The sequence below is a fragment of the Hemitrygon akajei genome, chromosome 1 (genome assembly GCF_048418815.1).
Source record: "Hemitrygon akajei chromosome 1, sHemAka1.3, whole genome shotgun sequence".
Classification (NCBI taxonomy): Eukaryota; Metazoa; Chordata; class Chondrichthyes; order Myliobatiformes; family Dasyatidae; genus Hemitrygon; species Hemitrygon akajei.
In genome coordinates, this window is record NC_133124.1 from 19382067 (window position 1) to 19409769 (window position 27703).

The 27703-nt window shown below is 40.8% G+C and overlaps 1 protein-coding gene across 1 annotated transcript in view; it reads left to right on the plus strand.

Moving 5' to 3' along the window:
- csmd3b (CUB and Sushi multiple domains 3b) overlaps nucleotides 1–27703 on the plus strand; it is a 2154916-nt gene that overhangs the window by 1914189 nt on the left and 213024 nt on the right. The window contains exons 35-39 of the mRNA XM_073038951.1: nucleotides 7963–8087; nucleotides 9545–9641; nucleotides 18841–18945; nucleotides 20759–20877; nucleotides 24199–24268. Of these exons, the coding sequence (XP_072895052.1) occupies nucleotides 7963–8087; nucleotides 9545–9641; nucleotides 18841–18945; nucleotides 20759–20877; nucleotides 24199–24268 (516 nt within the window). The remainder of the gene's footprint in view (nucleotides 1–7962; nucleotides 8088–9544; nucleotides 9642–18840; nucleotides 18946–20758; nucleotides 20878–24198; nucleotides 24269–27703) is intronic.

Here is a 27703-nt window from a genome sequence, read left to right on the forward strand (position 1 = left end):
GATTTTTTTTTATTTCTGTATCATTGCGTGCTGTATTCTTCACAACTTTTGCTGTGATGAGGCACAGCCCATATATGCTCACAGTAAGGCAAGAATACATAGATGAATTTGGCTTTCATTAAAGGGAGGTGAGCCTTGGTGTTAGGAAGCACACAATCTGTCTGATTATTCTGAAGACCCCAATCCACTAGAAAAGGGCAAGAGAGACCTTGATGAAGACCCTCGTGTCTGTGCATCATTTGAACTTTGAAAGATAAGTTGCAGGTTACGAATACATTACACAAGTGCCTAACAGTGATTATCTCCATCAACAAACAGTCTTGTCCCTTCCACTTGACATAGAGGAAATAGGAAACAGGTAAATCAATTGCATTCTACAAAGTGTTTGTAGGATCACCTGCTACAAGGCACTGCATTTCTGACCTTGCTAAGAACTACTATTTACAATGCACATCATGCTCACAATCACCCCGAGCATTGTTGTCTTATCCAAAATCAGTTCCTGCAATGTTCTCCTTGCATAGGCCTGAGGCAACAACTCATCACAGCATTCTCCTCATGCAAATGAAAAGCCTCAAACTTTCCAATCCGGAAAAAGCTGCAAGATAATATTGCAGCTCTTTAAAACTCTGGTTAGATCACACTAGGAATATTGTGTTCAGTCCTGGTTGTCTCATTAGAGAGAGTGCAGAGTAGATTTAACGTGGTGCTGCCCTTCTTATGTGAAAAGCCTTGATAGAATGGAAGTGGAGAGGATGTTTCCTGTGGTAGGGAAGTCTTAGACCGAAGAACACAGCCTCAGAATACAGAGGAGTCTTTTTAGAACGGAGATGAGGAGGAATTTCTTTAGCCAGAGAGTGGTGAATCTGTGGAATTCTTTGCCACAGGCAGATGCGGAGGCCAAATCATTGGGTATATTTAAGGCAGTGATTGCTAGTTTCTTGATTAGTCAGGCATGAAGGGACAAGGAAAGAAAGCAGGAGATTGGGGCTGAGAGAGGAAGTGCATCAGCAATGATGAAATGGCCGAGCAGACTCGATGGGCTAAATGGCCTAATTCTGCTGCTGTATCTTACAGTCCTATGGCTGAGTGAGCTAGGGCTTTTTCTCTATGGAGGAAAGGAGGATGAGAGGTGACTTGTTAGCAAGGGAAGCAATTGCCTGCCATTTTTGCTTACACTCATGCTCCATCCTCATACATAGCAGTAGTAAACTACTTCCTCAATATTTTATGATCTAGGTTTGGATCTCTGTCTCAAAGAGAAAAGTATTGCCTTGTTATTTGAGTTAGAATGCCTTAATCTTAAAATACCCATCCTTTGTTTCTAATGTGTCTGTGACCTCATCTTACCTCCCAAACCTCCTCCAGTTCTATAATTCTCTGACTGTCCTTTTTCACCTTTGGCACACGTATATTTGGAGTATTGTGTACAGTTCTGGTCACCGAATTATAGGAAAGATATCAACAAAATAGAGAGAGTACAGAGAAGATTTACTAGAATGTTACCTGGGTTTCAGCACCTAAGTTACAGGGAAAGGTTGAACAAGTTAGGTCTTTATTCTTTGGAGCATAGAAGGTTGAGGGGGGACTTGATAGAGGTATTTAAAACAATGAGGGGGATAGATCGAGTTGACGTGGATAGGCTTTTTCCATTGAGAGTAGGGGAGATTCAAACAAGAAGACATGATTTGAGAGTTAGGGGGCAAAAGTTTAAGGGTAACACGAGGGGTAATTTCTTTACTCAGAGAGTGGTAGCTGTGTGGAATGAGCTTCCAGTAGAAGTGGTAGAGGCAGGTTCGGTATTGTCCTTAAAAGTAAAATTGGATCGGTATATGGACAGGAAAGGAATGGAGGGTTATGGGCTGAGTGCGGGTCAGTGGGACTAGATGAGAGTGAGTGTTCGGCACGGACTAGAAGGGCAGAGATGGCCGGTTTCCGTGCTGTAATTGTTATATGGTTATTGTTTGCATTTATCATCTTCCTTTATGTGCCAATGCCTTCTTTTTGGGTCCTCCCAGTGGAGCATAGGCCATTGGTGATCTCCTGTCTCCGTTATCCAAACTTGATGGTATGGTTGGAGTTCATCAATGTTTCTGTAATCCATTGTATCTACTGTACGGGGATTGGCCTATACAGCTTCACAAGAGCCCCGTTATCTGGCCTTACCAGTTTCCACCTCTCAGAACAAGGACATAGGGTTGGACTTTGAGAAGCTGCCAATGCCCTAGTGCTTTGGAATTCCTCCCTTGTATATCACACCCCCCCGTGGTCCTGTGAGGAGAGCCGCTAGCACTGGGCTTCGAGGTTTCTGGAGCACCTGCTTTACTAACTGTTGTCTTAACTGCAGTCAATAACCCCTTGAGCTCTCTGTTTAATGTTGTCAAGTTTATTTTGACTGGCACAGGTTTTCTGCATACTTTGATTATTTAAAGCGGACTCACGATTATTACTTATCGCGGGGTCCTTGTTCTGAGAATGATTTGTCTCGCAGTGCCGCTCAGTCAAGCCATCGATGTTCTGTTGGAATTCCGATGCATAAATTCTTGTTTCTGTCTCTACATGGTAGTCTACCATTCCTCCGCACTTGGGTTCAGTCATTGCCAGCGCCCACCGTGACACCTCTATTTCTCAGTCCGCTTTCAGGATGCTTAAAATCAACATCTATGAGCCTCAGGTCTCACACCACCCGGCTCATGAACAATAGCTTTCAATAGTTCCAAATAATGTCAGAGAAATAAATGCAATGTATATCCTGAAATTCTTGTTCTTCGTAGACAGAAGAGTGCTCCAAAGAATGAATGACAGTTAAAATGTTAGATCCCCCAAAGCCCCTTACTCCCCCTCTCCCATGCACAAAGAGCAGCAAAGCAATGGCCCTCCTCCACCCTACCCACTTAAGCAAAAAACAGCAGCAGCCTCCACCCGCCAAGCACGCAATAGCAATGCCCCCAATAAAGACCTTGACCTGCAGTACAACAAAAACTGATTGTTCACCCAACAATTCGACATTCCACAGTCTCTCTCTCCCCCAATAAAGGGAAAAGAAGCGTCCCCTTTCACAGCATAACAAAACAACGTGCAGATTTGTGATGATAAAGTCTGCCACTTTGTTTTTTTTGTTCCAAAAGTTCTCCAACCCGAGAATCAGCAACAAACTCTCCTCCACCAACGAGAGAGAGAGAGAGAGGGAGAGAGAGAGATTCGGGGAGTACAGAGTCTCTGAAAGCTGATCTGCTGCTCCTGATGTTTCGTTTTCTCCTGTGATGTGTGAGTCAGTGGCACCGGCATAGAATCACAGGGCCACAAAACCTCAGAACTCCAAAGTTGAGCTCATCTTCTAGGCTGCATTGCTGTGATTTCGAAAAGCGAGCGGTCGTAAGCCCCCCGGAAACTTGTCCCACTACCACATTAAGTGTAACTCCAGGTCAGGATCTTCAACGGAACACCATTCATCGTGAAAAGGAAAAAGGGAGAAATTAAGCTCTTTCCACAGATGAGCTTGAGGGGGGTCACTGTGGAGCACCATTATAGCTCACAGTTATTACCCTTCACCCATCAGGCTCCTGGACCATCGTGGGTAAGTTCACTCACCTCAACACAGAACTAATCTTTGAACACAATCTATGCACTAACTTCCAGGGACTCTACAACTACTCATGTACTCAGTACTATTTATTTATTTATAATACAGTGCTAAAGTCATAGGAGAGCAAATTTATAAATCTGGCGGGAGCAATGAGTATTGGAAATGGGGATTGTGGAGTGCCGCGTCAGGGTGTGGGACAGAGAAGCAGTACTAGGGTGGGAGCGAGTGGCATGGGTGCAGACACACCCATCCCTGAGACACCAGGCAAGCCGTTTGATTCCTTGCAATTGGTTTAAAAAAGAAACCTCTCCTTTCCCTTTTTTTCCAACTATGATTCCCTTATTCCTGGCCCCTTCTCACTCTCAGTCCACAAGAGAGACCCATATCAGAATCAGGTTTACTATCATTCATCTAGGTCATAAAATTTGTATTTTTTGTGGCAGCAGTACAGTGCAATACAAAAAATTACTACAGTACTGTGCAAAAGTCTTAGGCTCACTGACTATATATATATGTGCCTAAGACATTTGCACAGTACTGTATATTACAAAGTGAAGAAATGAAACAACTATTTTAGTTGCTTGTCTTTGTCTGTGTGTATATTTTATTGATACTTTTGTATTTCTTTGTTCGACTTTTGTTCGAAGGTTAGTTAAGAAGGTTCAGTCATTAGGTATTAATGCTGGAGTAATAAAATGGATTCAACAGTGGCTAGATGGGAGATGCCAGAGAGTAGTGGTGGATAATTGTTTATCGGGATGGAGGCCGGTGACTAGCGGGGTGCCTCAGGGATCTGTTTTGGGCCCAATGTTGTTTGTAATATACATAAATGATCTGGATGATGGGGTGGTAAATTGGATTAGTAAGTATGCTGATGATACTAAGGTAGGAGGTGTTGTGGATAATGAGGTGGGTTTTCAAAGCTTGCAGGGAGATTTATGCCGGTTAGAAGAATGGGCTGAACGTTGGCAGATGGAGTTTAATGCTGAGAAGTGTGAGGTTCTACATTTTGGCAGGAATAATCCAAATAGAACATACAGGGTAAATGGTAGGGCATTGAGGAATGCAGTGGAACAGAGAGATCTAGGAATAACAGTGCATAGTTCCCTGAAGGTGGAGTCTCATGTAGATAGGGTGGTGAAGAAGGCTTTTGGAACGCTGGCCTTTATAAATCAGAGCATTGAGTACAGAAGTTGGGATGTAATGTTAAAATTGTACAAGGCATTGGTAAGGCCAAATTTGGAATATTGTGTACAGTTCTGGTCACCGAATTATAGGAAAGATATCAATAAATTAGAGAGAGTGCAGAGACGATTTACTAGGATGTTACCTGGGTTTCAGCACTTAAGTTACAGAGAAAGGTTGAACAAGTTAAGTCTCTATTCATTGGAGCGTAGAAAGTTGAGGGGGGATTTAATCGAGGTATTTAAAATGTTGAGAGGGATAGATAGAGTTGACGTGAATAGGCTGTTTCCATTGAGAGTAGGGGAGATTCAAACGAGAGGACATGATTTGAGAGTTAGGGGGCAAAAGTTTAAGGGAAACACGAGGGGGTATTTCTTTACTCAGAGAGTGATAGCTGTGTGGAATGAGCCTCCTGTAGAAGTAGTAGAGGCCAGTTCAGTTGTGTCATTTAAGGTAAAATTGGATAGGTATATGGACAGGAAAGGAGTGGAGGGTTATGGGCTGAGTGCGGGTAGGTGGGATTAGGTGAGAATAAGCATTCGGCACGGACTAGGAGGGCCGGAATGGCCTGTTTCCGTGCTGTGATTGTTATATGGTTATATGGACTGTGAATGCCTGAAAGAAAATAAATCTCAGGGTGACATACACAAACATTGATAATAAATTTACTTTGAAACTATTTTTCTAGTATCAATCATACAACTTAATGTCAGGCTTTATTTGATAACATGGCTTTGAGTGCATTCAGCATGTAATAAGGTTGTTGTTCAGAGTTCAAAACTCAGTTTTGGATTCTTCTTGCCATCTTAGCTTAACTTCAACGCATCAAACCGATATTGCAGAACTACAGTAATTATTAGGAAAATTACAAGTTTTATGCTGGGTGTCAGGTCAAAACACCCGATAATTGTCATCATCTGTCTTTTCATTCAAAGCTAAAAATGAATAGAGTAAGATTCACTTCAATCCTGACTGGGGCTGTAAAGCACTTGGGAGCTGTGACTGTATTGAGCAGTGCAGCTTTCAGTGCCGATTTGAATTCTCTGTGCAAGGCTGTCCCCTCTAGGTAAATTCATTCAGTTACATGGGAGGCGGATTCCTCTGCATGTTTTCCAAAAATACCTATAGGGGGTTTGCTTACTAATGGAACTGTTTGAAAGTCTTGGATAAATAATGCTCTGAGTCTCCTTACTTCTCTAAAGCATCAATCATTTAAAGTACATTATATGTCCAAATGCTGTGATGCACAGTTTATCTGTGTAATCCTAAATATCTCCCATTATTCATATCCAGAGCAAAGCTGGATGTTACAGTATGTGTAGCATTGCACTTCTCTTGCCCTCAGTGTAGACACAATTATTACTTCGCATTGAACAGAGGAATTGCACAACTATTTCCAACTATTGCTTGCCAAGGATCCATTATTCCCTGAAACACTGAGATTAATTCCCAGGAATGAATGCACGAGGAGCGTTTGATGGCTCTGGGCCTGTACTTGTTGGAGCTTAGAAGAATGAGAGGGAATCTCATTGAACCCTATTAAATATTGAAAGGCTGAGAGAGAGTTGACATGGAGAGGATGTTTCCTTTAGTTAGGGAGTCTTTGACAGAAGTTCATAGCTTCACAGTACAAGAATATCTACTAAGGAGGAATTTCTTCGGCTAGAGGGTGGCGTATCTGTGCAATTTAATGACTTGGCTATGGAGGCCAAATCATTTGGTATATTTAAAGTAGAGTTCAATAGGTTCCCTATTAGTATAGGCACCAAAGGTTACAGGAGAATGAAGTTGAGAGGGATAATTAATCAGCCATGATGGAATAGCAGAGCAGACTCGATGGGTCAAATAGCCTCATTCTGTTCCTATGTTTTATGATTTTACGAGATTAAAGTTAGTACCACATACGTGGATTCTGTGGGCTGAATCGTGCTAACTGCTTGCTGCCACTTTGATACTAGCTTCAGAATATCTGGAACTTCCATGGGTACTCTGTGAAAGGTGGAAGTCTGAGATGAGCTACAAGTTAGTTGCCAGCAAACCCCACTGCTCACTCTTCTGCAGGGTTCCCTACAACACTAATGTGCAGAGGTGAGGGTCTGCTGGCACTTTATATCTGTCTCTCAAAGCGGCTTGACTGATGAATGGAACAAAGTGAAAAACAGTACTTAAAAACTACAGTGACTTCTTCAAAATGTCAAGACATGAGCGTTCAAAAGGGACCATTGCATAATCTGGATTATGAAATGTTTACCTTGTGACTGTTTTGGATTTGATGGGTTCAGACACCCAAATTAGTTGTGGAATATAAAGGAGAGAGCAGATGTGCAATATTTATTATTGGAAGTATTGTAATGCCAAAGAAAGTTGAACTAATCTATCTCCTCTGATGTTTCCTCTTTGTTCATAAATGGTCCACCCAACATTTAAGGGTATATGAAGCTGATTCCTAAATCCAGCAAGGATAAGTTCTGAAGAGATTGGTTATAGTAAAGCTTTATTCTCTAGAACACAAGGATGAACAAGGAAAGAGCCTTTAAATCTAGAGAAGTTGCTTCAGAAATGTGAATGTATTAATATGGATGTATAATCAAAAACTGCTATTGTCCAATTCATTTGAAACTGTTTTAAGTTTGAAAACATTGAATTTTTTGAATCATGCCTACGTGAAATCATATGCTGAAAATAATGCATTTACATGCAATATTACTGACAAGAACTGCTCCCCCTTCCAAATTTCCTTTGCATTTACCGGTCAGTAGAAACAATGGCACAGGGGTGAGCAAAGCCTCTGACATTTATTTCCATTCAATGCAAGTACCCATTAAATTATATTTAATAAATGGAACTGTTTTGAGTGTCATTAAACTCAATGATTCATTAAATACCTTTTTTTAAAAACAACAGGTTATTTTTCAGATCGCCAATTTCTGACTACTGTTTTCTTTGTTAGGTATCTCTTGTAGTTAGCAGGTGTACAAGTGTACCTAATAAAGTGACCACTTAGAACTATTCAAAGAGAATGCATTACAAAGTTTTGAATGTTACCCGCATCTCTCCAGATAGCAAAACAGCTCGTTTAATAAATCTTCAATAAGCTGTTGTCAAGAAGCAGCTCATCATTACTGTTCTATGCACACCCCTGTTACTCTGAGGCATTTTTCTTTAGTTGCACGGTTTCCATTTTCTTTCAGTGCCCTGTGGTGGAGTTTTAACTGAACGTAAAGGGAGTATTCTGTCTCCGAGTTATCCAGAGCCATACGACAACAATTTGAACTGCATCTGGAAAATCACAGTGCCGGAAGGCGCTGGGATACAAGTAAGGATACTCTTTCTGCTTTGTCGGTTGTGTTTGCTTGTATCTCATCTGATTATTAAGGCTTGAGGCTTTTGCTTCTATCTTGGTTCGCTCTGCATACAAATAAGTTTGCAAACCAAGTAAGTTTGCATATAATTACTGATGTAATTACATGGTTTGTGTCACTGCCCTTGAAGGGGCTGCTCGGCTAGAGTTGCTGCCCTCGGAAAAGCCACTGGCCCATGTTGCTGCCCCTGCAGTGGGCTGCTGTGTTCAAGTCATTGCCTTTGGAGAGACTGCTGGTTCATGTCGCTTCCCTCAGAAGGGTCACTGGTTCCCAACGCTCTCGGAGACGTTATCGGAATTCTGAGATTTATGGATTGGACTGTAGTTCATATTGGCTTTCTCACCCATTCCTTCTTGTTGCTGAATGGTGGGCTGGGGGTTTGAGGTTTGATGTTCTTGCTGTTGTTTCTCCATATGCGTGATCTGTTAGTTTTTGTGCAAGGGAGGGGTTGGGGATGTTTGGGGTTTGCAAGTTTTTGTTTCTTTTTCTTTTCAATTTGGGATATCTTTCTTTCAACTATTTCTATGGTTTTCTGTATTTTAAGGCTATCCAGAGAAGACAAATCTCAGAGTTGATTCCTGCACACATACTTTGAATGTTTGAACCTTTTTGAACCGTTGATTTAACATGAATCCATTGCTTGAGCTTCATAGATTCGTACTGAAACCAAAAAAAAGGATGCTGGAAATCTCAAGTATTGCAGAAAATGCAGGGTGCATTCATAAGTCATAGACTCATAGAACACTACAGCTCAGAAACAGCCCCTTTGGCCCTTCTAGTCCATGCCAAACTTAATCTGTCCATTCCCACTGACCTGCACCCAGACCATAGTAACCAGAAACCAGAAACATGTATTACATGAACCACAGAATCCTCTGAAAATGAAACCAATCCACAAACTGTGCCAATCAAACCTTGCCCAAGACCCAAGACTCCTGCACCTTCCTCCTTCAGCAGCGAGTGGGAGGGAGATGCACCAGCTCATCTTCCATTCTCATCCTCATTGATTTCAATCTTACCGGACTTAATCAGCGAGTTGGTCGAGAAGTAGTGCTGATCATGGGTTTGCACTCTACCATTAGGCATACTCTGTTCTGAACCTCGCTTTCGATCACGTTGAATTCTCTCCGAGAAAGCAAATGCACCAGATCACTCAATCGGCCCAAAAACACACTATCAAAATGTAAATTGCAGGCTCCAATTGCACACAGATTAGTAATAGAAGTATATTTTTAAAAAGGAGGAGAGAAAGGAGTAGTTTAGGCGAAGAATTGTCTGCAAGAAGTCGCATTAGTCACAATGGACGCTGGTGCTATTTTGCCTTTTCAATTTTGGATGTTGAGGATCTTGATTGAAATATACTCTTTCAATGAGATGTGGTTTTCTAAGTAAATGTATTTATCACTTTCAGGTTCAAGTAATAAGCTTTGCAACCGAGCATAACTGGGACTCATTGGATTTCTTTGATGGGATTGACACTAATGCGCCACGTCTAGGAAGCTTTTCAGGTGAGAAGCTGCAGAAGATGAAATTATATTAAGAATATTCAGAAAGTAAAATGCCAGCCTCGCTTTTGATTAGTTCATTGTTACTTGCATAATACAAAATGTGGTAATCAAGAGTTATCACTTGCTAGTGAGCTGCGGATTGTCAAAACTGCAATTGCATAATTTAGACTCACTGTTTAAACCTTTTATCAGGTAACCACACCTGCCAGCTTTCATTTTTTGCAGTTAAGGTTCAGATTTTTTTTTTCCTTTCAAAAATTTAATCTATTTCGGATTATCTCACCAAGAAGAATCAGACTTTGGAGATTGCTCTTATTTTTATCTTCTGCACTTTGAAATCTTTCCTAGAAATTGATGTTATTAGCTTGTTTCTCTGTTCAAAAGATGTAGCAAGAACTATGAATGCACATTTCCTCGTATTTCGAAGGTGATTTAACCCACTTATTCCTTTTTTGGATCACATTTGAAAAACATCTTCTGAAGATCTTTAAAGTCCAATGCATCTAATATGCAATACACCTCATTTTGACTGTACTGAGATCTGATCTCTTTGAAACTCAAGAGATTTTGCAGATGCTATAAATCTAGAGCAATTCAGACAAAATGCCGGAGGAACTCAGCAGGTCAGGTGGCATCTATGGTGGGGAAAAAACAGTTGATGTTTCAGGCTCATACTATTCATTATAATTTTTTAGTCCTGATGAAGGGTTTCAATTCAAAATGTTGGCTGTTTATTCCCCTCTATAGATGGTGCATGACTTACTGTGTACCTCCAGCATTCCGTGCTGCTCTGTTTTCTTCTAATACCATTGGAATAGAAGGAAATTTTTTAGGGAGGCAGGAGAATTAAGCAGGGAGGTGATAAGTGGAAAAGACAAAGGGCTGGAGAAGAAAGAATCTGATAGGAAGGGAGAGTGATTCATGGGAGAAAGGGAAGGAGGTGGGGCACTGGGGGAGGGGTTGACAGGAAGGTGAAGATAAGAAATCAATGCCAGAGTGGGGAAATGAAAAAGAGGGAAGGGGGAGGGGAAAAAGTCACTAGAAATAAGAGAAATTGACACTCATGTCATCAGATTGGGGGCTACCTAGACAGAATATGAGTGTTGCTTTTCCAACCTGTGAGCTGACTCATCAAGGCAGAAGAGGAGGCCATGGACCAACATGACGTTACGGGAAATGGGGATAGAAATTGAAATAGTTGGCCACCTTTTTTGTGTGATGGTGCAGAGGAGCTTGACAAAGCAATCCCTCATTTTACAATGAGTCTGATCAATCAGGAGGCTGGACACATTAGACAACCCCAGCAGATTCACAAGGTGCAGTGTTGCCTCACCTGAAAGGACTGTTTTGGCCCTGAATGGAGGGGAGGGAGGAGGTGAATGGGCAAATGTTGTACTCCTGCTGCTTGCAGGGAGGGAGATTAGTGGGGAAGAATGAATGGACAGGGGAGTCACGGAGCAAGTGAACCCTGCAGAAAAGTGGAGAGTTGAAGGGGGGAAGCTGGTAGGTAAAGATGTATTTGGTGATAGGATCCTGTTGCAAGCAATGAGTCGCTGGATGTGGAGGCTATAGGGTGGAAGGTAAGGACAAGAGGAACCACATTCCTGTTAAAGCGGTAAGAAGATGGGGTGAGCACGATATCCAGGAAATGGAAAGGTACGATTGGAATGTAGCATCAACGATGGAGAAAGGGAAACCCTGTCCTTTGAAGAAAGGAGACATCATTGATATTCTGGAAAGGAAAATCTCATTCTGGGAACAGATGTAACTGAGACGAAGGAATTGAGAAAATGGAATGGCATTTTTACAGGAGGCGGGGTGGGAAAAGGTAGAGTCAACATAGGCTCGGAATTGGGGGGTTAATAAAAGATATCAGTAGGCAGTTTGTTTCCAGAGATGGAGGCAGAGAGATCAAGAAAGAGGATTGAGGTGTCAGAAATGGACCAGGTGAATTTAAGGGCAGGGTTTAAGTTGGAGGCAAAGAAGAAGAAGTTGACAAGCTCAGTATGAGTACATGAAGCGGCACCAATGCAGTTGTCAATGCAGCACAGAAAGGGCTGGGAAGCACGAGCGGGGAAAGCTCAGAACCCGGACTGTTCCACCTAGGCGACAAAAAGGTAGGCATAGCCAGGGTTCATGTGGGGGCCCATGGCAACACCTTGAGTTTGGAGAAAGTGCGAGAAGTCGAAAGTGAAATTATTGAGGGTGAGTATCATTTCCCCCAGATGGTAGTGGTAAGGAGAACTGGTTAGGTCTGTTGTCAAGAAAGAAGTTGGAGAGCTTTAAAGCCTTCTTGATGAGGAATTAAAGTGTATAGGGACTGAACATCCATGGTGAAAATGAGCTGATCAGGGCCAGAGAATTGAAAGCTCCTCTTGCCTCACCTACCATCCTATCAGCCTCCTCATTCAGCACTTCATTCTTTCCAATGTGATCCTACTACCAAGCACATACTTACCTCCCTGCAGAAACCAGTAAACAGCTCGGTGTTCAAGTGACAAGACCTGACATATGTCCTCAATAGTCTTAGATTACAGAATGATATTGATTAGTTGGTTAGTTAGGCAGAGTAATGGCACATGTAATTTAATCCTGCTTAGTCTGAGGTGATGCACTTTGGGAGTTCCAGTAAGAGTAGGATATATGATTGGTGGGGCCCAAGGGGGTATTGAAGAACTGAGACAACTCAATGTGCAAGTCCAAAAATCAATGTACAGTAGGTGGCAGCAGATGGTAAATCAGCTGGTGAAGAAGGCAAAGGGGATACCTGCCCTTATTAGCCAGGACACAGAACATAAGAGCATGGGGGGTTATGGTACAACATTGGTGAGAACACAGCAAGAGTAATTGTGGGCAGTTATGTTTGGCACTGTGTGTGAATATGTTAATCGTCTGTCAATGGAACTAGGTTAGGAAATCCACTACACAATCCGTAATTAATAGAAGCTCATGCTTTATTGTCTTTGCACAAACAACGTAACTATGTTGACCCCAGGCCAACAGCCTAGAACATGAATTCTACTGTTCCCTCTGTATCAATACTCACTCAGACCAATTTTCCAATTTATAACACCAAAACAGGGGATCTCTATTGGCCAGATGATCGATCCTTTCTTCTCCCAGACCCTGCTGTGAGGGTTTCTTCCTTGCGATGGTGGGTCTCTTGAGAGAGTTATCACTGATAGCACACTTGAAATGTCCACTTTGTCACTTCTATATATGTTCCTTACCAATTCAAATATTGCATTCCAGTGTCATTGGCTGTAGGTAATGTGTCTGACCTTTAACACCTTTTTATTGGCTCTGCTCCAGGTCAGCATCCATTTATTGCCCTCTTCCCAGCAAGTGACAATCAGTAATTTATGACTCTTTGTTCTCTTCAGTAACCAGCTTGAATCACTCCAGGCAGGCAACAACACCAAAATTCACAAACCTCATGTTATATTATATCAAAGAACGCCTCACAAATAACTTCTTTGGGAAGGATCTCTAGTTCAGCAGATTATCTGAAACATCATTGAGTCTACTTTAAAACACAGAAAGCAAAGCAACTTCATCTCACAAAATGGAGAACGTAAGACAGTTCCACAAATTGGCAGGCACATGACAGGAACAAAGACATTTGATCTGTCTGCCTCCATTGTCCTTGATCCAAGATTCAAGATTCAAGATTCAAGATTCAAAAACTTTATTGTCATTCTAACCGTACATCAGTTCTGCAGGGCAGAATGAGACAGCGTTTCCCAGGAGCAGTGCAATCATAACATAACAAGCGCAACACTAAATAATAAACATAACAATAAATAGTAAAACACAACAGCCACATGTCAGTTAAAAACAAGTTATTAGTGTCCAGTGCAAGTTAAAAGTGTCCAAAGCAGAGTCAGGTAGAGCAGCTATTTAACAGTCTGACTGCCTGTGGGAGGAAGCTGTTTAGTAGCCTTGTGGTTTTACTTTTGATGCTCCTGTAACTAACACACTTAACAAACTCTGCCCTGTCTAAACCACTGGAACTTATCAGGTGTCAATCAATATTAGGGAAGTTAAAGTCACCCATGATAACAACCCTGTTATTTTTGCACTTTTCCAAAATCTGCCTCCCAATCTGCTCCTCGGTATCTCTGCTGCTACCAGGGGGCCTATTGAATACTCCCAGTAGAGTAACTGCTCCCTTCCTCTTCCTGACTTCCACCCATACTGATTCAAAAGAGGATCTTGCTACATTACCCACCCTATCTGTAACTTTCTGGTCACCTCACTATAGGAAGGATGTGGAAGCATTGGAAAGGGTACAGAGGATATTTATCAGGATGCTGCCTGGTTTGGAGAGTATGCATTATGGTCAGAGATTAAGGGAGCTAGGGCTTTACTCTTTGGAGAGAAGGAGGATGAGAGGAGACATGATAGAGGTGTACAAGATATTAAGAGGAATAGATAGAGTGGACAGCCAGCGCCTCTTCCCCAGGGCACCACTGCTCAATACAAGAAGACATGGCTTTAAGGTAAGGGATGGGAAGTTCAAGGGGGATATTAGAGGAAGGTCTTTTACTCAGAGAGTGGTTGGTGCATGGAATGCACTGTCTTAGTCTGTAGTGGAGGTAGATACACTAGTGAAATTTAAGAGACTACTATACAGGTATATGGAGGAATTTAAGGTGGGGGGATATAAGGGAGGCAGGGTTTGAGGGTCGGCACAACATTGCAGGCTGAAGGGCCTGTAATGTGCTGTACTATTCTATATTCTATGTTCTATCTATCATCAAGTATTAAACTTACTGTATATCCTTAATTGTGGCAAGGGTGTTGGCGCAGAGCCATAGCTGTTCATTACTCACTTAATGTTTAAGATGAAAAATGTAAATAGTTCTACATATATACGGTATGGTAGTGTAGCAGTTAGCGCAATTCTCTACAGTTCCAGCTGCAAGATCAGGTTTAATTCGCACCACTGACTTCAAGGAGTTTGTTAGTATTTTAATACCCTTTAATTTTTAAAATGCTTGACATGCATTTTAAATTGTAAATTTATTATTTAATGTTTATTTTAATAAACCTGAAAGTCTTCAGAGAAAATTTACAAGTACATTGGCGGTTGGAACTTGGGTTCCAGTAAAAGGTTGAATTGGCTTGGACTATATTCACTAAAGCCAGGATAATCAGAAGAGATCTTAAATAAGCGCAAAATTATGATGGGTGTAGGCAGAATAAATGTATGCAGGCTTCTTCCCCTCAGACTGGGTGAGAATAGAACTAGAGGTCATAGGTTTTGGGTGTAAGGTGAAATATTTAAGGGGAATCTGAGGGGGATCTTCTTCACTCAGAGAGTGATGTGTACGTGGAATGAGCTGCCAGAGGAAGTGGTAGACACGAGTTCAGTTGAAAATTTTATAAGTCTGGATTGGTACATGGGTGGGAGAGATTTGGAGAGCTATGGTCTCAGTGCAAGTAGATGGGCCTAAGCAGGGGATTAGACCAGCATAGACTAGATGGGCCAAAGGAATAGTTTCTTTGCTGTAGTACTCCATGACTGTATTTCATTTATTTCCCTGGGTTTTCAGCAGCATCTGAAAGCTGAAAGTGGCCTGTAAAAAACTGTTAGAGTGTTCCAGGTTTGCACCCTCAGTATCACATCACCTTGGGGACCACTCAGTCTCATTGGATGTCTTTCAGATGTTGCTGGACTGTTCGTTCAACCTTTTGCATTCAGATAAATGGGTGGTCGAATGGAGATCATAGGCAATGAGTCTGGGCAACTGGCAAGGTCCAAGACAGTCTAGTCCATCAAAAAGGCAAATTAAGTGGTGGTCTTTAAAGACCTAGAATACAAATGTGAGAACGTGGCCTCCAATTGCAGAGTGCTTCATTCAAAATTAATTTTGAATAAACTAGATCCATTTGTTGTGACGTATAATTCATAGTTCCCTCTGTAGTTAAGGGCAACAAACTGAAATTACATTTATAAATGAATTTCTGCAAGCATGAAGTCTCCCGAAGATTTCAGCTAGTGCGCTACTCCTCAGTATAATCTCTGTATCGACCATGGACAAATTCTCAAGAAAAATGAATTGGATAGAGGAGGAAGACAGAAGGTAATATCATACCAGAAATGGTTATTGCTCTCATGGGGGAATTGTCTCTAGACTAGGGATTCCCAACTTTTTTTATGCCTTAGACCCTTACCATTAACCAAGGGTCTCTGAACTCCAGGATGGGAACCACTGATCTAGACAGAAAGGGATGAATTCTCCACCCTGATCTTTTACCTCTTCTCACCTGTCGATCACTTACCCCCGGGTCCTCTCCTCCTTCTCTTTCTCCTATGGTCCACTCTCCTCTCCTATCAGATTCCTTCTTCTCCAGCCCTTGACCTTTCCCATCCACCTGTCTTCATCTATCTCCTTCCAGCTAGTCTCTTTACCCTACCCCCACTGTTTTATTCTGGCAGCCTCGCCTTTCCTTCTCAGTCCTAAAGAGGGGTCTCAGCCCAGAATGTTGATTATCTATTCATTTCCATAGACGCTGCCTGACCTGCTGAGTTCCTCCAGAATTTTGTGTGCTGCTGAATTCTGTTGCTGTGTTCCCATCCCATAAGAAGGGCTGAAATATTGGTCAGAAAGAAATAGTGCTTAACAGAAAAAATTACAAGCACCTGAGGAATTATTCAGCGAGGCAAATCTATTTTATTTACAAAAGACTTGTTAGTGAGTGCCATTAGAATATTCCACCATGGAATGGGCTGTATAGTCCTCTGGTTTCAAGTGAATGCCCAATTCTAGCTGCTGTTAGTTCTGAGAAAACAAGCCAGTCTCAGGGCAAAGATGAATTACTTCCAATCTGATTTTCTAGTCATTGGTAATCCCATGCAATACCTACTCACTTTTACAAGAGAGTAATTTTGGCGGTAGCTATGAAATCAGGGTCAGAAAGATTCACTGATTTTTGCCTCACCTAACAACAACTGATTATCAACCCAGCCCATAATCAGTGTTGGAACTGTTTGTTACAGTATTTTATTTTTTAGAGGATTTTGATTGAATTAATGCAAGACTAAAATCATAGTTTCTTTTTTCCTGACATTATTTGTATTTTTAATAATTTGTATTTTTAACAAACTCAAACATGAAAAGATCTGCAGATGCTGGAAATCTGTGCAACACACACAAAATGCTGGAGGAACCAGACCAGGCAGCATCTATGGAAGAGGGTACAGTTGACATTTTGGGTCAAAACCCATCGACAGTCCAGGGTTACAGCCTAAAACATTGACTCTACCCTTTTCCATAGATGCTGCCTGGCCTGGTGAGTTCCTCCAGCATTTTGTGTGTTTTTAACAAACTCATGTATTTTTCACAGTATGTGGTGGTTCGTCCCCATTTACTGGCAGAAGCCAGTATAGCAGTTATATTTCGCTTTTAATTTTTTAATTGACTAAGTGGGAGCACATAACCCATGTGCTAAGATTATGCAACTGTTGATTGGTTTATTCTTATCTAAGGAATTTCTGTTAACCAGATTATAAAGGTGATAGATTTTTTTCAAAGGCGCCATCTTTTTTTATATTCAATCTCTTTAATTTCTCGTCTCTCATCTGCCTTGCTACTTTGTTTGTATTTTTGTTTAAACTTTAAAATAAACAATTGTGAAGTATCAATGAATCAAAGCTTCTTGCTCATTCCTGAACTGAAAGAACTCAGGGATCAGAAATTACAGAGATCTGACATCAGCTTGGAGAAAATTTGGACTTTGTCAATGAGTATCACTTATATCCTCACTAATTAAACTCCATTGTGAAGGAGGCTTGCAGTACAATGATGAAATTGAGCTAGGGCAAAATTTTAGAGCAAAAAGGATATTACCAGATACTATCAATTTTATACCTATACGGGATAGAAAATGTACTGACCATAAAACAGATGGTCTATTGTTTGTTTTACACTGTAGTGCAAGGTCAGATCTGCAGCTATTGAGACGAGAAAGTACGAGCTTTGATTTAATTCAAGTTCAGGGAGACCTAACGGTTAACTTGCAGGTTAAGTCAGTGGTAAGAAAGGCAAATGCAATGTTAGCATTCATTTCGAGAGGACCAGAATATAAGTGCAAGGATGTAATGCTGAGACTTTAAAAAGCATTGGTCAGACCACACTTGGAGCATTGTGAGCAACTTTGTGCCCCTTATCCAAGAAAGGATGAGATGTCACTGGGCATTGGAGAGACTCCAGAGGAAATTCACAAGAATGATCTTTGGAATGAAAGAGTTCATGTATGAGGAGCATTTGATGGTTCTAAGCATGTACTCGCTGGAGCTTCATGATTAGTAAGGGCAATAAAGGTTATGGAGAGAAGGTAGATGAATAGAGTTGAGAGGGATAAATAAACAGCAGACTCAATATAAGGAAGTTCTGCTTTCTTATAATCATAAATATCTCTATGAATTAAGTTTTAAACAATCCATTTGTTGCAAGGTGTAATTCACAGCTTTCTATTGTTTAAAAATTGATGTAGAAATTCAATCAACACAGATGATATAAGGCTGACTTCATTTGGAAAAGGTGCAAGAATTTTGTTAGCAGTTCCTAGTCCTTTCCAGCATGGAATGCAAAGAGGAATAATCTGACCCTTGATGATAATGCAACAACATCTCAATTGAGCTGTGTAAAAGCTGCCCACCTACCAAGATAAATGGGTGTGTTTAATAATAACATTACTGATTATTGAAATGAAGGCTGCTGTTCTTTGAAAAGACAGTCAGACAGTCAGAAAAGACATAAACTGAGAAGTTTTAGAATGCCGTGAGCAAAATGCTGGCAATACGGAGTAGATTGAATGGGTACCTTGGTCAGCATCGTCCAGATGGGCTGAAGGGCCGGTCTCTCTTCTGTACATCTCTGAGCTCCTCATCTTACAAGTGATCAGTTCTTTCATTATCAGTGATGATATTTGAAGGGTCTCAAAACTGACCCAAGAGTGTAAAGAAATCTCCAATTATTACAATATTTACAGCCTCCAAATGATCCTGCATGAGACCCCCAGAACATTTTCCAATTGCTGTTGAGATCAACTTCCTTGATGGAGAACAATATTGACAAAAACAGAGAAAGAAAGTGAAATGTATGCCAAATTGTGAACTAAGAATAGGTTGAGCAAAGTAAGGAACTATTACACTAACTACATCCTATTTCAAATTTTATTTCACCCTTAGGCACAACGATACCAGCGCTTCTCAACAGCACATCTAATAACTTGTACCTAAACTTTCAGTCAGACATCAGTATTTCAGCTGCCGGCTTTCACCTCGAGTATACAGGTAATGTAGCCATGGCCCAAGTTGGCCACGGCAGGATTTTTTTCTGATAATCTCATCTTTGTTTTACCTGTATGGTATTTTTCATGCTCAATAAGGTTCTGATCCTTTTATTATATCCAATGTATTGTCTGCTCCTGCGCTAAGGTTTGGTGATTTGACCTGCAGGGATTGAGGTTTTATCTCAATTTCTTCTTTTTCTGACAATGTCTGCTTTCTTACCCCTGGGAAACTAAATTTTGTAATCTATTTTAATTTGGACATAGGCGGGATAGTGGAGAGAGATCAAGGAGAAGTGCCCACTGGAGGCCTGGGGTAGGGCATTATAATTCCTCAACATCCTGGCTTATGTACAATATGGGGCAGCACAGCAGAGTAGTAGTTAGCATGATGCTTTACAGTATGGGTGACCAGGTTCAATTCCCGCCACTGCCTGTAAGGAGCATGTATGTCTTCCCACTGGTGCTTCAGTTTCCTCCCACAGTCCAAAGACGTAGTGGTTGGTAGGTTAATCGTCCCGTGATTAGGCTAGGGTTAAATGGGGGTGGGGAGTGTTTGCTGGGTGGCACGGCTCCAAGGGTTGGTAGGGCCTACTCCATGCTGTATCTCAATAAATGAATTTAAAAATGAGACAAAGATAGATGGTGATGCCAATGACAGCAGTTTACGACTTCTGAACTTAAAACGTGCCTTCATATAGACCAGTGTCACCTTTGATCATGAGTTTCCTTGTAACCAAAAATTGAGATTGAATTGGAATTGGACAAGAGCTTCATGTACTCCAATCCACCTACCCAGGTACTTTTCAATCCATTCCACACTTCTTAATTTCACTCAGATGTGCTGTATTAAAATCCAGTTGTAATAACGTTGCATGAAGACTTTTTTTTAAATCAAAATGAGCTTTATTTCTAACAAAAATTATCTACAAAGAATAAACCATGTAATGCTTTTCCTTTCCTATATTTCCAGTCAATGTTTTCAGTACTGTTTTACCTCACTCTGGAAAACCAATAAGACTGTTGGCACACTTGTGATCTCCTCTGCTGGTGCACTACTACAATCAGACTATTAGACATCAGAGCAGAATTAGGCCATTCGTCCCATCAAGTCCGCTCTGCCATTTCATCATGGCTGATCCATTCGCTTCTCAATCTCTTTATTCTGCCTTCTCCCTGTAACCTGTCACGCCTGACTTATCAACAAACTATCTACCTCTGCCTTAAATACAACCAATGACCTAGCCTCCACAGTTGCCTGTGGAACAAATTCCACAGATTCACCAGCCCCTGACTAAAGAAATTTCTCCTCATATCCATTATAAATGGACGTCCCTCTGTTCTGAGATTGTGCCTTCTGGTGCCAGACTTCTCCACTGTAAGAAACATCCTCTCCACATCCACTTTATTTAGGCTTTTCAACAATCAGTAGGTTTCATTGTGATTTCCACCCCCCCCCCCCCCCCCACCATTCATCTAATTTCCAGTGAGTAAGGGCCCAGAGACATCAATTGCACCTCAGCCAACCCGGCCACTCCCTCTCCACAATCATTTGACCCATGTTCTAGGGAGGCAATACTGCTTTAATCCATGACAAATCTGTTTTAAGCAAAGTAACATCAAGGTGTTTATCATTATGCTCTCTATTCTTGTTTAAGACCAGCAGTGAAAACAAACAAATAAATCTGTTTCAGAGGGTTAAAGTAAAGGTGATTCAGGACTTGTTTCACAAAGTATCAGTCGTCAATATTCACAGCTCTTCAAACAGAACGTGTCATGTTAAGTAACAGTAACTAAAATAACATATGGTTCTGCAGCTATTGGATTGGATTCCTGCCCAGAACCACTTACTCCCAGCAATGGAGTCAAGAATGGAGACAGATACTTGGTGGGAGATGTTATATCATTTCACTGTGATCAAGGATACTCACTGCAGGTAAGAAAATGGTATCATGTCCGATATATTATTACTTGCTTTACAAAGCTTCAGAGAGTTGGCATAGATCAGTTAATTCAGGGAGAACGTCGATAATGTATAATGCAAGTCATATTGTAAAGACTTTAAGAGGTATAGAAAAATGTTAGAAAAGAATTGCTGTCATATACCCTCTTAAATTTTATTCAGCATCGTATTAATTGCCCTGACTTTGATATTTTTGTGAATGTCTTGTTGATAACTGGCCGGATCCTGTCATGTCAATGGAGATTCTGTTTTCTTATGAGACATGGATGTCACTGAAAGTGCCATCCATGAGTATTCTTAAATGGTGAGAGGAACCACCTCCTGAAAGCATCACAGGTCTGTTTTTTTCATCCTGCTGAGGTACTTGTTCAATGCTTTTCAAAATTCCATCATGGCTGATTTACTCTCCTTCTCAACCCCATTCTCCTGCCTTCTCCCATAACCATTGATGTCCTGATTAATCAAGAACCTATCAACCTCTGCTTAAATATACCCAATGACTTGGCCTCTACAGCCATCTGCAGCAATAAATTCCAAAGATTTACCACCCTCTGGCTAAAGAAATTCCTCGTCATCTCTCTTCTAAAGCGGTCTCCTTCTATTTTGAGGTTATATCCTCTGGTCCTAGACTTCCCCACTTTTGGAAGCATCCTCTCTATGCTTTTCAATATCTGATAGGTTTCCTTGAGATCCTTCTTCATTTTTTTAAACTCCAGTGAATATAGGCCCAGGGCCATCAAATGCTCCTCAGACTTAAACCCTTTTGTTACCGGACTAATAATCATGAACTTCCTCTGGACCCTCTCCAATGCCAGCATATGTTTCTTAGAAAAGAGGACCAAGGCTGCTCAAGTGTGGTCTGACCAACACCTTATAAGACCTCAGCATTACTTTCTTGCTTTTCTAGTGTAATTCTCTTGAAATGAATGCTGACATTACATTTGCCTTCTTTATAACTGACCCACCCGGCAAATTAACCTTTAGGGAATCCGAATAGTTTGTGAAAATCCTGTTTCAGTATTGAGAGACCAAATTTGTTAATGACAGGGCCCTCCAAGAGACCGTATATCTCAGCAGCTGCTAAGACATCCTAACATGGGTGACTTGTTAGCAAAGTGGTAGATGTCACTTGAGAAGGGGAAGAAGGGATAGCATACTGAGTGAGCTGTGGGACTATCTCTTCAGTACAGTTCAGCTGCAATCTTCACCATGGAGATAATCACACAAATTAATTAAGGATTTACCGAATATTGATGAAAAAATATTGATATTGTTTCAAGCCAGGGTAGTGTGTAACTACAAGTAGATTGAAGATGGTGTCATTTCAAAGGACCTGAGGCCATTGTTCCTCGAGGTGTTTGAGGTCACAATGCACTTGCATTTTATCATCAAAGTGTTTGAAGTTTATGAAAGAAAGACACCACATTAAACCTTGCAACCTCACAATCATCAACATAATGACTTTGTTTAAACAATAATCCCTGGGGTTTAGGAATATTCTAGCACTGAAATGTTTGCCACTGGAAGTTCATATGTCCCTGGTTATAAACACAAGAGATTTTGCGGATGCTGGAGATCCAGAGCAAAACACAAAATGCTGGAGGAACTCTTCAGCTCACACAGTATCTATGGAAATGAATAAACAGTTGACATTTCGGGGCTGATCCCCTTAATTGGGACTGGACAGGAAGGGGGAGGGGATGAAGTCAGAATGAGAAGGTAGAGGGGAGAGGGAGGAGGAAAAGCTAAATGGTGAAGCCAGCTGAGTGGGTGGGGGTGAAGTAAGAAGCTGGGAGGTAATAGATGGAAAAGACAAAGTGCTGGAGAAGAAGGAATCTGACAGGAAAGGAGAAGTTTTGTGTTATTTGGACTGGCAGGAAGTTGAGCTGAACTTGCTTTGGCTATGCTGAAAGTGAGAGTACTGAGGTTGAAAACAGGATATAGAGGAAAGTGGCTGGAGTGTGAAATAAGGAAAGGGTTTCTTGTTCTACAGCAGCTCCCATGAGAGAGTGGAACACAGATCATGAATGACATTGAATGAACCTGCTGCTCCCTCCATTACTCACCCGGTGGCCTGTTTAAACTCCTCACATCAGTCTCATCTTTAGGAAGTACAAGCTGGATAGGAAAATTACTCCCCTGCCATAGAGGTTTCAGAGTTCACTTGATAGTCCATAAAAATATAAAGAGCAACTATTTCATTATTTTTCTAGTCAGGACTAGAAATATGAGTGCAGGCAAATGTCTGTCAAAGAATGGCAATTTCATTGACTCTCCTCAAATTTCTAGTTTTGACATTGATGTTTCCTCAGCAGTGTAAAGCCAAATAACTTTCACCTTCCTAATGACTGAATCAAGGTGCTCCACATCTTCCTATATTGTTTGATCAAAATTCCATAGAAATTAAAATGCTAATGAAAAGTAAGGAATTATCATATGGATTAAAGTGACTTTGATTCCAGGATCTAACATTTAGCATTTGGAAAACTCCAGGCTTGCATCTAGGCACTTTCAGGCTGCCTCCAACACATCCTTAGGTGTGTTGTTTGCTAATACGAATGGCACAATTTCACTGTATGTTTTGATGTAGTGTAATAATTAAGTATGAATATGAACCTGAATCTAACATTGTGCAGCAGTCACACCATCCCGAGGCCAGAGAATCCAATGTGCAGGTTCCCTTTACTTACCCAATTCCTCTTTGCCTCCACACCCTCCCCCATTCACCCCATCTGAAGATTACGGCCAGTGAACTTGAATTACCACACAGAAGATCCAACTTTTTGATTTGAATGTCCCAGCCGACCTCCTTGAAATTGAATGCAGCCACTTCCGATGAATGACGAAAATCTCTCTTCCCTGACGACCATCAGTCTACTTGAGCCACTAGTCTCACGGCCGTTATCACCAGCGACTCCTGGTCGCCAGGAATTTAGCATCCTAATCTCCATCCACATCTCTCCCTTCCCTGCTCACACTACACTCTAATTAACCCTTTCACCAAACTTGCAGATTTTTAGCTATCTTTGCTGCCTTTAACATTGCAAGTCATTAATTTATTCGCCATTTTCATTAAATAAAAATACACCAATGTTAAATTCCAGTGCAGTGTGTTAATTTTATTCACAGCCCTGCTTTCTGATAGCAATTGAGTCCTTCATTGTCCTGAATCTGTCCTGGTTATCCCTCCATTCATTTGTTCTTAAAGTATGCTTGTCTTTTCTTGCAAGGCAGCATCACAGTATGTTTATTTATTAAAATAAAAGTGTTTTTTTTTTAATCTTTTTTTTTCAGGGGCATTCACACATAACATGTATGCCAGGACCAGTCCGAAGATGGAATTACCCTATTCCAATGTGTATAGGTATGTGGGTTTGCATTTTGTGAAGCAATTAATCAGATTGATTTTCATGCATTCCCGTCTCCTGACCTTCCTCTCCCTCTCACACACAAGTACCTTTTAGTTGACGGTAAATTTTAGTTGAAGTAAAAACCATGTTGTTTCTGTAACAGATCATTATGCCCATTGAGTGAAGTAGGAGGTGTTGTTGATTCAAAATTAATGCATTTAAATTGAAAATGCAGTGCTTTCTGTGCAAGATGGTGTTCAGGATGTGTGTTTATGTTTCCTGTCCAAAATGGTAGACTTAGTGTGAAACAGTACATCTTTCCTTATCAAATGAGTCTGCAAGTTCTAAGCTTTATCGTATCAGTGACTCGGGTTCATTTCCCGCCACTGTTTGTAAGGAGCTTATACGTTCTAGTCCGTGTGAATTTTCTCTGGGTGCTCTGGTTTCCTCCCAAAAGGCCAAAGACATACCGGTTGGTAGGTTAATTGGTCATTGCAAATAGTCCTGTGACTAGTCTAAGGTTAAATGGGGATTACTGGGTGGTGCCACTGAAAGGGTTTATTCTATCTCAATAAATAAAGGACTATCTGCGAATGTATCTACACTAGCTTACAATGTATCAATAGTATAGCAGCATCCTTTACAGACCAAAGTCCACACTGGAGTTAGTCTTTCTTTCACTCATTCTGCTTTCCATTCATTTTTACATGGCCTGAAAACTGCGCATCTCTTTAAATGTTTTCTTGTAATGTGCATTCTATGGATATTTAGAATGAAAACTGAAAAATCATGTAAATTTTATTTATTTATTTATTTATTAATTGAAGGGTTATAATGAAATACAGCACAACAAGGAAAATTGTTTTAAGTTTGTAAATAATTTAGATCACTTTGTAGAGATCTGTTTTCACTTTAAGATTTTGTTCAGTAGCAATAAAAGCCTAATTAAATCTACTGTGATTCAAGGTTGTAAAACAATAAAACATGAAAAATTCCAAGGGGTGAATACTTTTTATGGGTGGTGTACATTCCTCCAATCACCTTAAAGTTATGCTTCCTCTGTATTAGCCATTTCTGCCCTGGGGAAAAGTCTCTGGCTATCCAATTAATCTATGCCTGTGAACATGTTGTAAACCCTTATCATATGTCATTGCTCCAGAGAGAAAAGCCCTAGCTCATTCAACCTATCTTCCTTTGAACTTTGAAATTTTGAGCTTCTGCTCATACGTTTCACTGCCCGCAATGCACTCTGAGGACCAGCAGTCTGGCAAGAGTGGCAATCCGTCCTCTTTTGGAGCAGCTTGTAGGCACGTGCCATGAAATATCCCTGAACATCAGCACAGTTGGAGTCATAGCTTTGCTGTAAGGCCTTTGTGTGATCTTTATCAATTTTAATATCTCTGACATTCAGAGATGTTCAAAATCTATCGAAATTGAAGTAGACAAGTAAAAGAAAAAATCAAATGTTAATCAAAGACCATAAGACATAGGAGCAATATTAGGCCAATCAGACCATCAAGTCTACTCCACCATTCCACCATGGCTGGTTTATTATCCATCTCATGCTCATTCTCCTGCCTTGTCCCATAGCTTTCACACTCCTACTAATCAAGAACCTGTCAATCTCTGCTTTAAATATATCCAATAGATAGATAGATAGATAGATAGATAGATAGATAGATACTTTATTCATCCCCATGGGGAAATTCAACTTTTTTTCCAATGTCCCATACACTTGTTGTAGCAAAACTAATTACATACAATACTTAACTCAGTAAAAAAAAATATGATATGCATCTAAATCACCGTCTCAAAAAGCATTAATAATAGATTCACCATCCTTTGGCTGAAGAAATTCCTTCTCATCTCTGTTCTAAAGGGACGTCCTTCTATTCTGAGGTTACGTCCTCTAGTCCTAGACTGACCCACTATAGGAAAAATCCTCTCCACGTCCGCTCTATCCAGGCCTTTAAAATAAATCATATTTGTAAATGTTTAGGTTAACTGATCAACTTATGCAATATAGTAAAAGAAGCAACTGATTTAGTTTCTCTCATTGCTTCCTAATCATCATGCATACAGTATTGTGCAAAAGGCTTTGGCGTATACTGTACATAGCGCTAGGTTGCCTTAGACTTCTGCACAGTACCTCACTAATTTTATGTATTATGGTCTAATAATACCGCTGCTGCTGCAAAAAAAAAACATGACATATGTGAGAAATGATAAACCTGATTCTGATATGCGTCTCTATTGTGGACTGAGAGTGGGAAGGGGACAGGGAGAGGAGAATCATGGTTGAGAAAGGGGGAGGTGAGAGGAGAGGGAGCAGGAAGCACCAGAGAGGCCTTCTGTAATGATTGATCAATAAACCAATTGTTTGGAATCAAATGACCCCGCCTGCAGTGCTCTACCCTTGTCATTCCCAACACTCTTTGTTTTTGCCAGATTTAGAAACTCACTCTCTACTCCTTGTTGACAAATATAATACTGTGCAAACATCTTTGGCACCCTAGCAACAAATATATGTGACTAAGAGTTTTGCAGAGTACTGCACAATTCTCATTGAAATCATGCTGGGGTCTTGGGTCCTGAGCTATTTCAGGCCTGGCAAGGGCTTGAGTTTTCTGGAGAGTAAAGAGGTAGCGAATCCATCAGTAAATCCCAGACTTAGTATATTACTGTTTACTTGGAAGATTGTGAGTAATATCATACACATAGCTGAATGTCAAAAGTGATAACTGAATGACCAGCGAAAACCAGCACCATTTGGCCCACTATTAAAATGACAAAATACGTCTACCAAAAAATTACAATTTTCCTTGCAAGCAGGTTTCTGTGAGTGGCCAAGGTTGTGATGGTGTTGAAGATTTCTTCCCTTCATTGTTTGTAACTTTTTTTTGTTGTGATATGATATGAAATGACTTAAGTTAATAATTTCTGACACTTTATTGTGAAATTACCTGGAGGTCCATAAGTCCATAAGAGATAGGAGCAGAATATGGGCCATTCAGCCCATTAAGTCTGTTCTGCCATTTCTTCATGGTTGATCTATTTTCCCTTCTCAACCCTATTCTGCTGCTTTCACCTTGTAACCTTTCATGCCCTGTTTAATCAAGAACCTATCAACTTCCAATTTAAATACACCCAATGACCTGGCCTTCAAAGCTGCCTGTAGCAACAGATTCCACAGATTCATCACTCTCTGGCTAAACAAATTGCTCCTTATCTCTATTCTAAATGGAGACTAAATGGGCAGACTATTATTTAGATGGGGAGAGAATTCAAAATGCAGAGATGCAAAAGGACTTAGGAGTTCTTGTGCAGGATACCCTAAAGGTTAACCTCCAGGTTGAGTCAGTGGTGAAGAAGGCAAATGTAATGTTGGCATTCATTTCTGAAGGTAAAGAGTATAAGAGCAGGGATATGATGTTCAAGCTCTATATGAG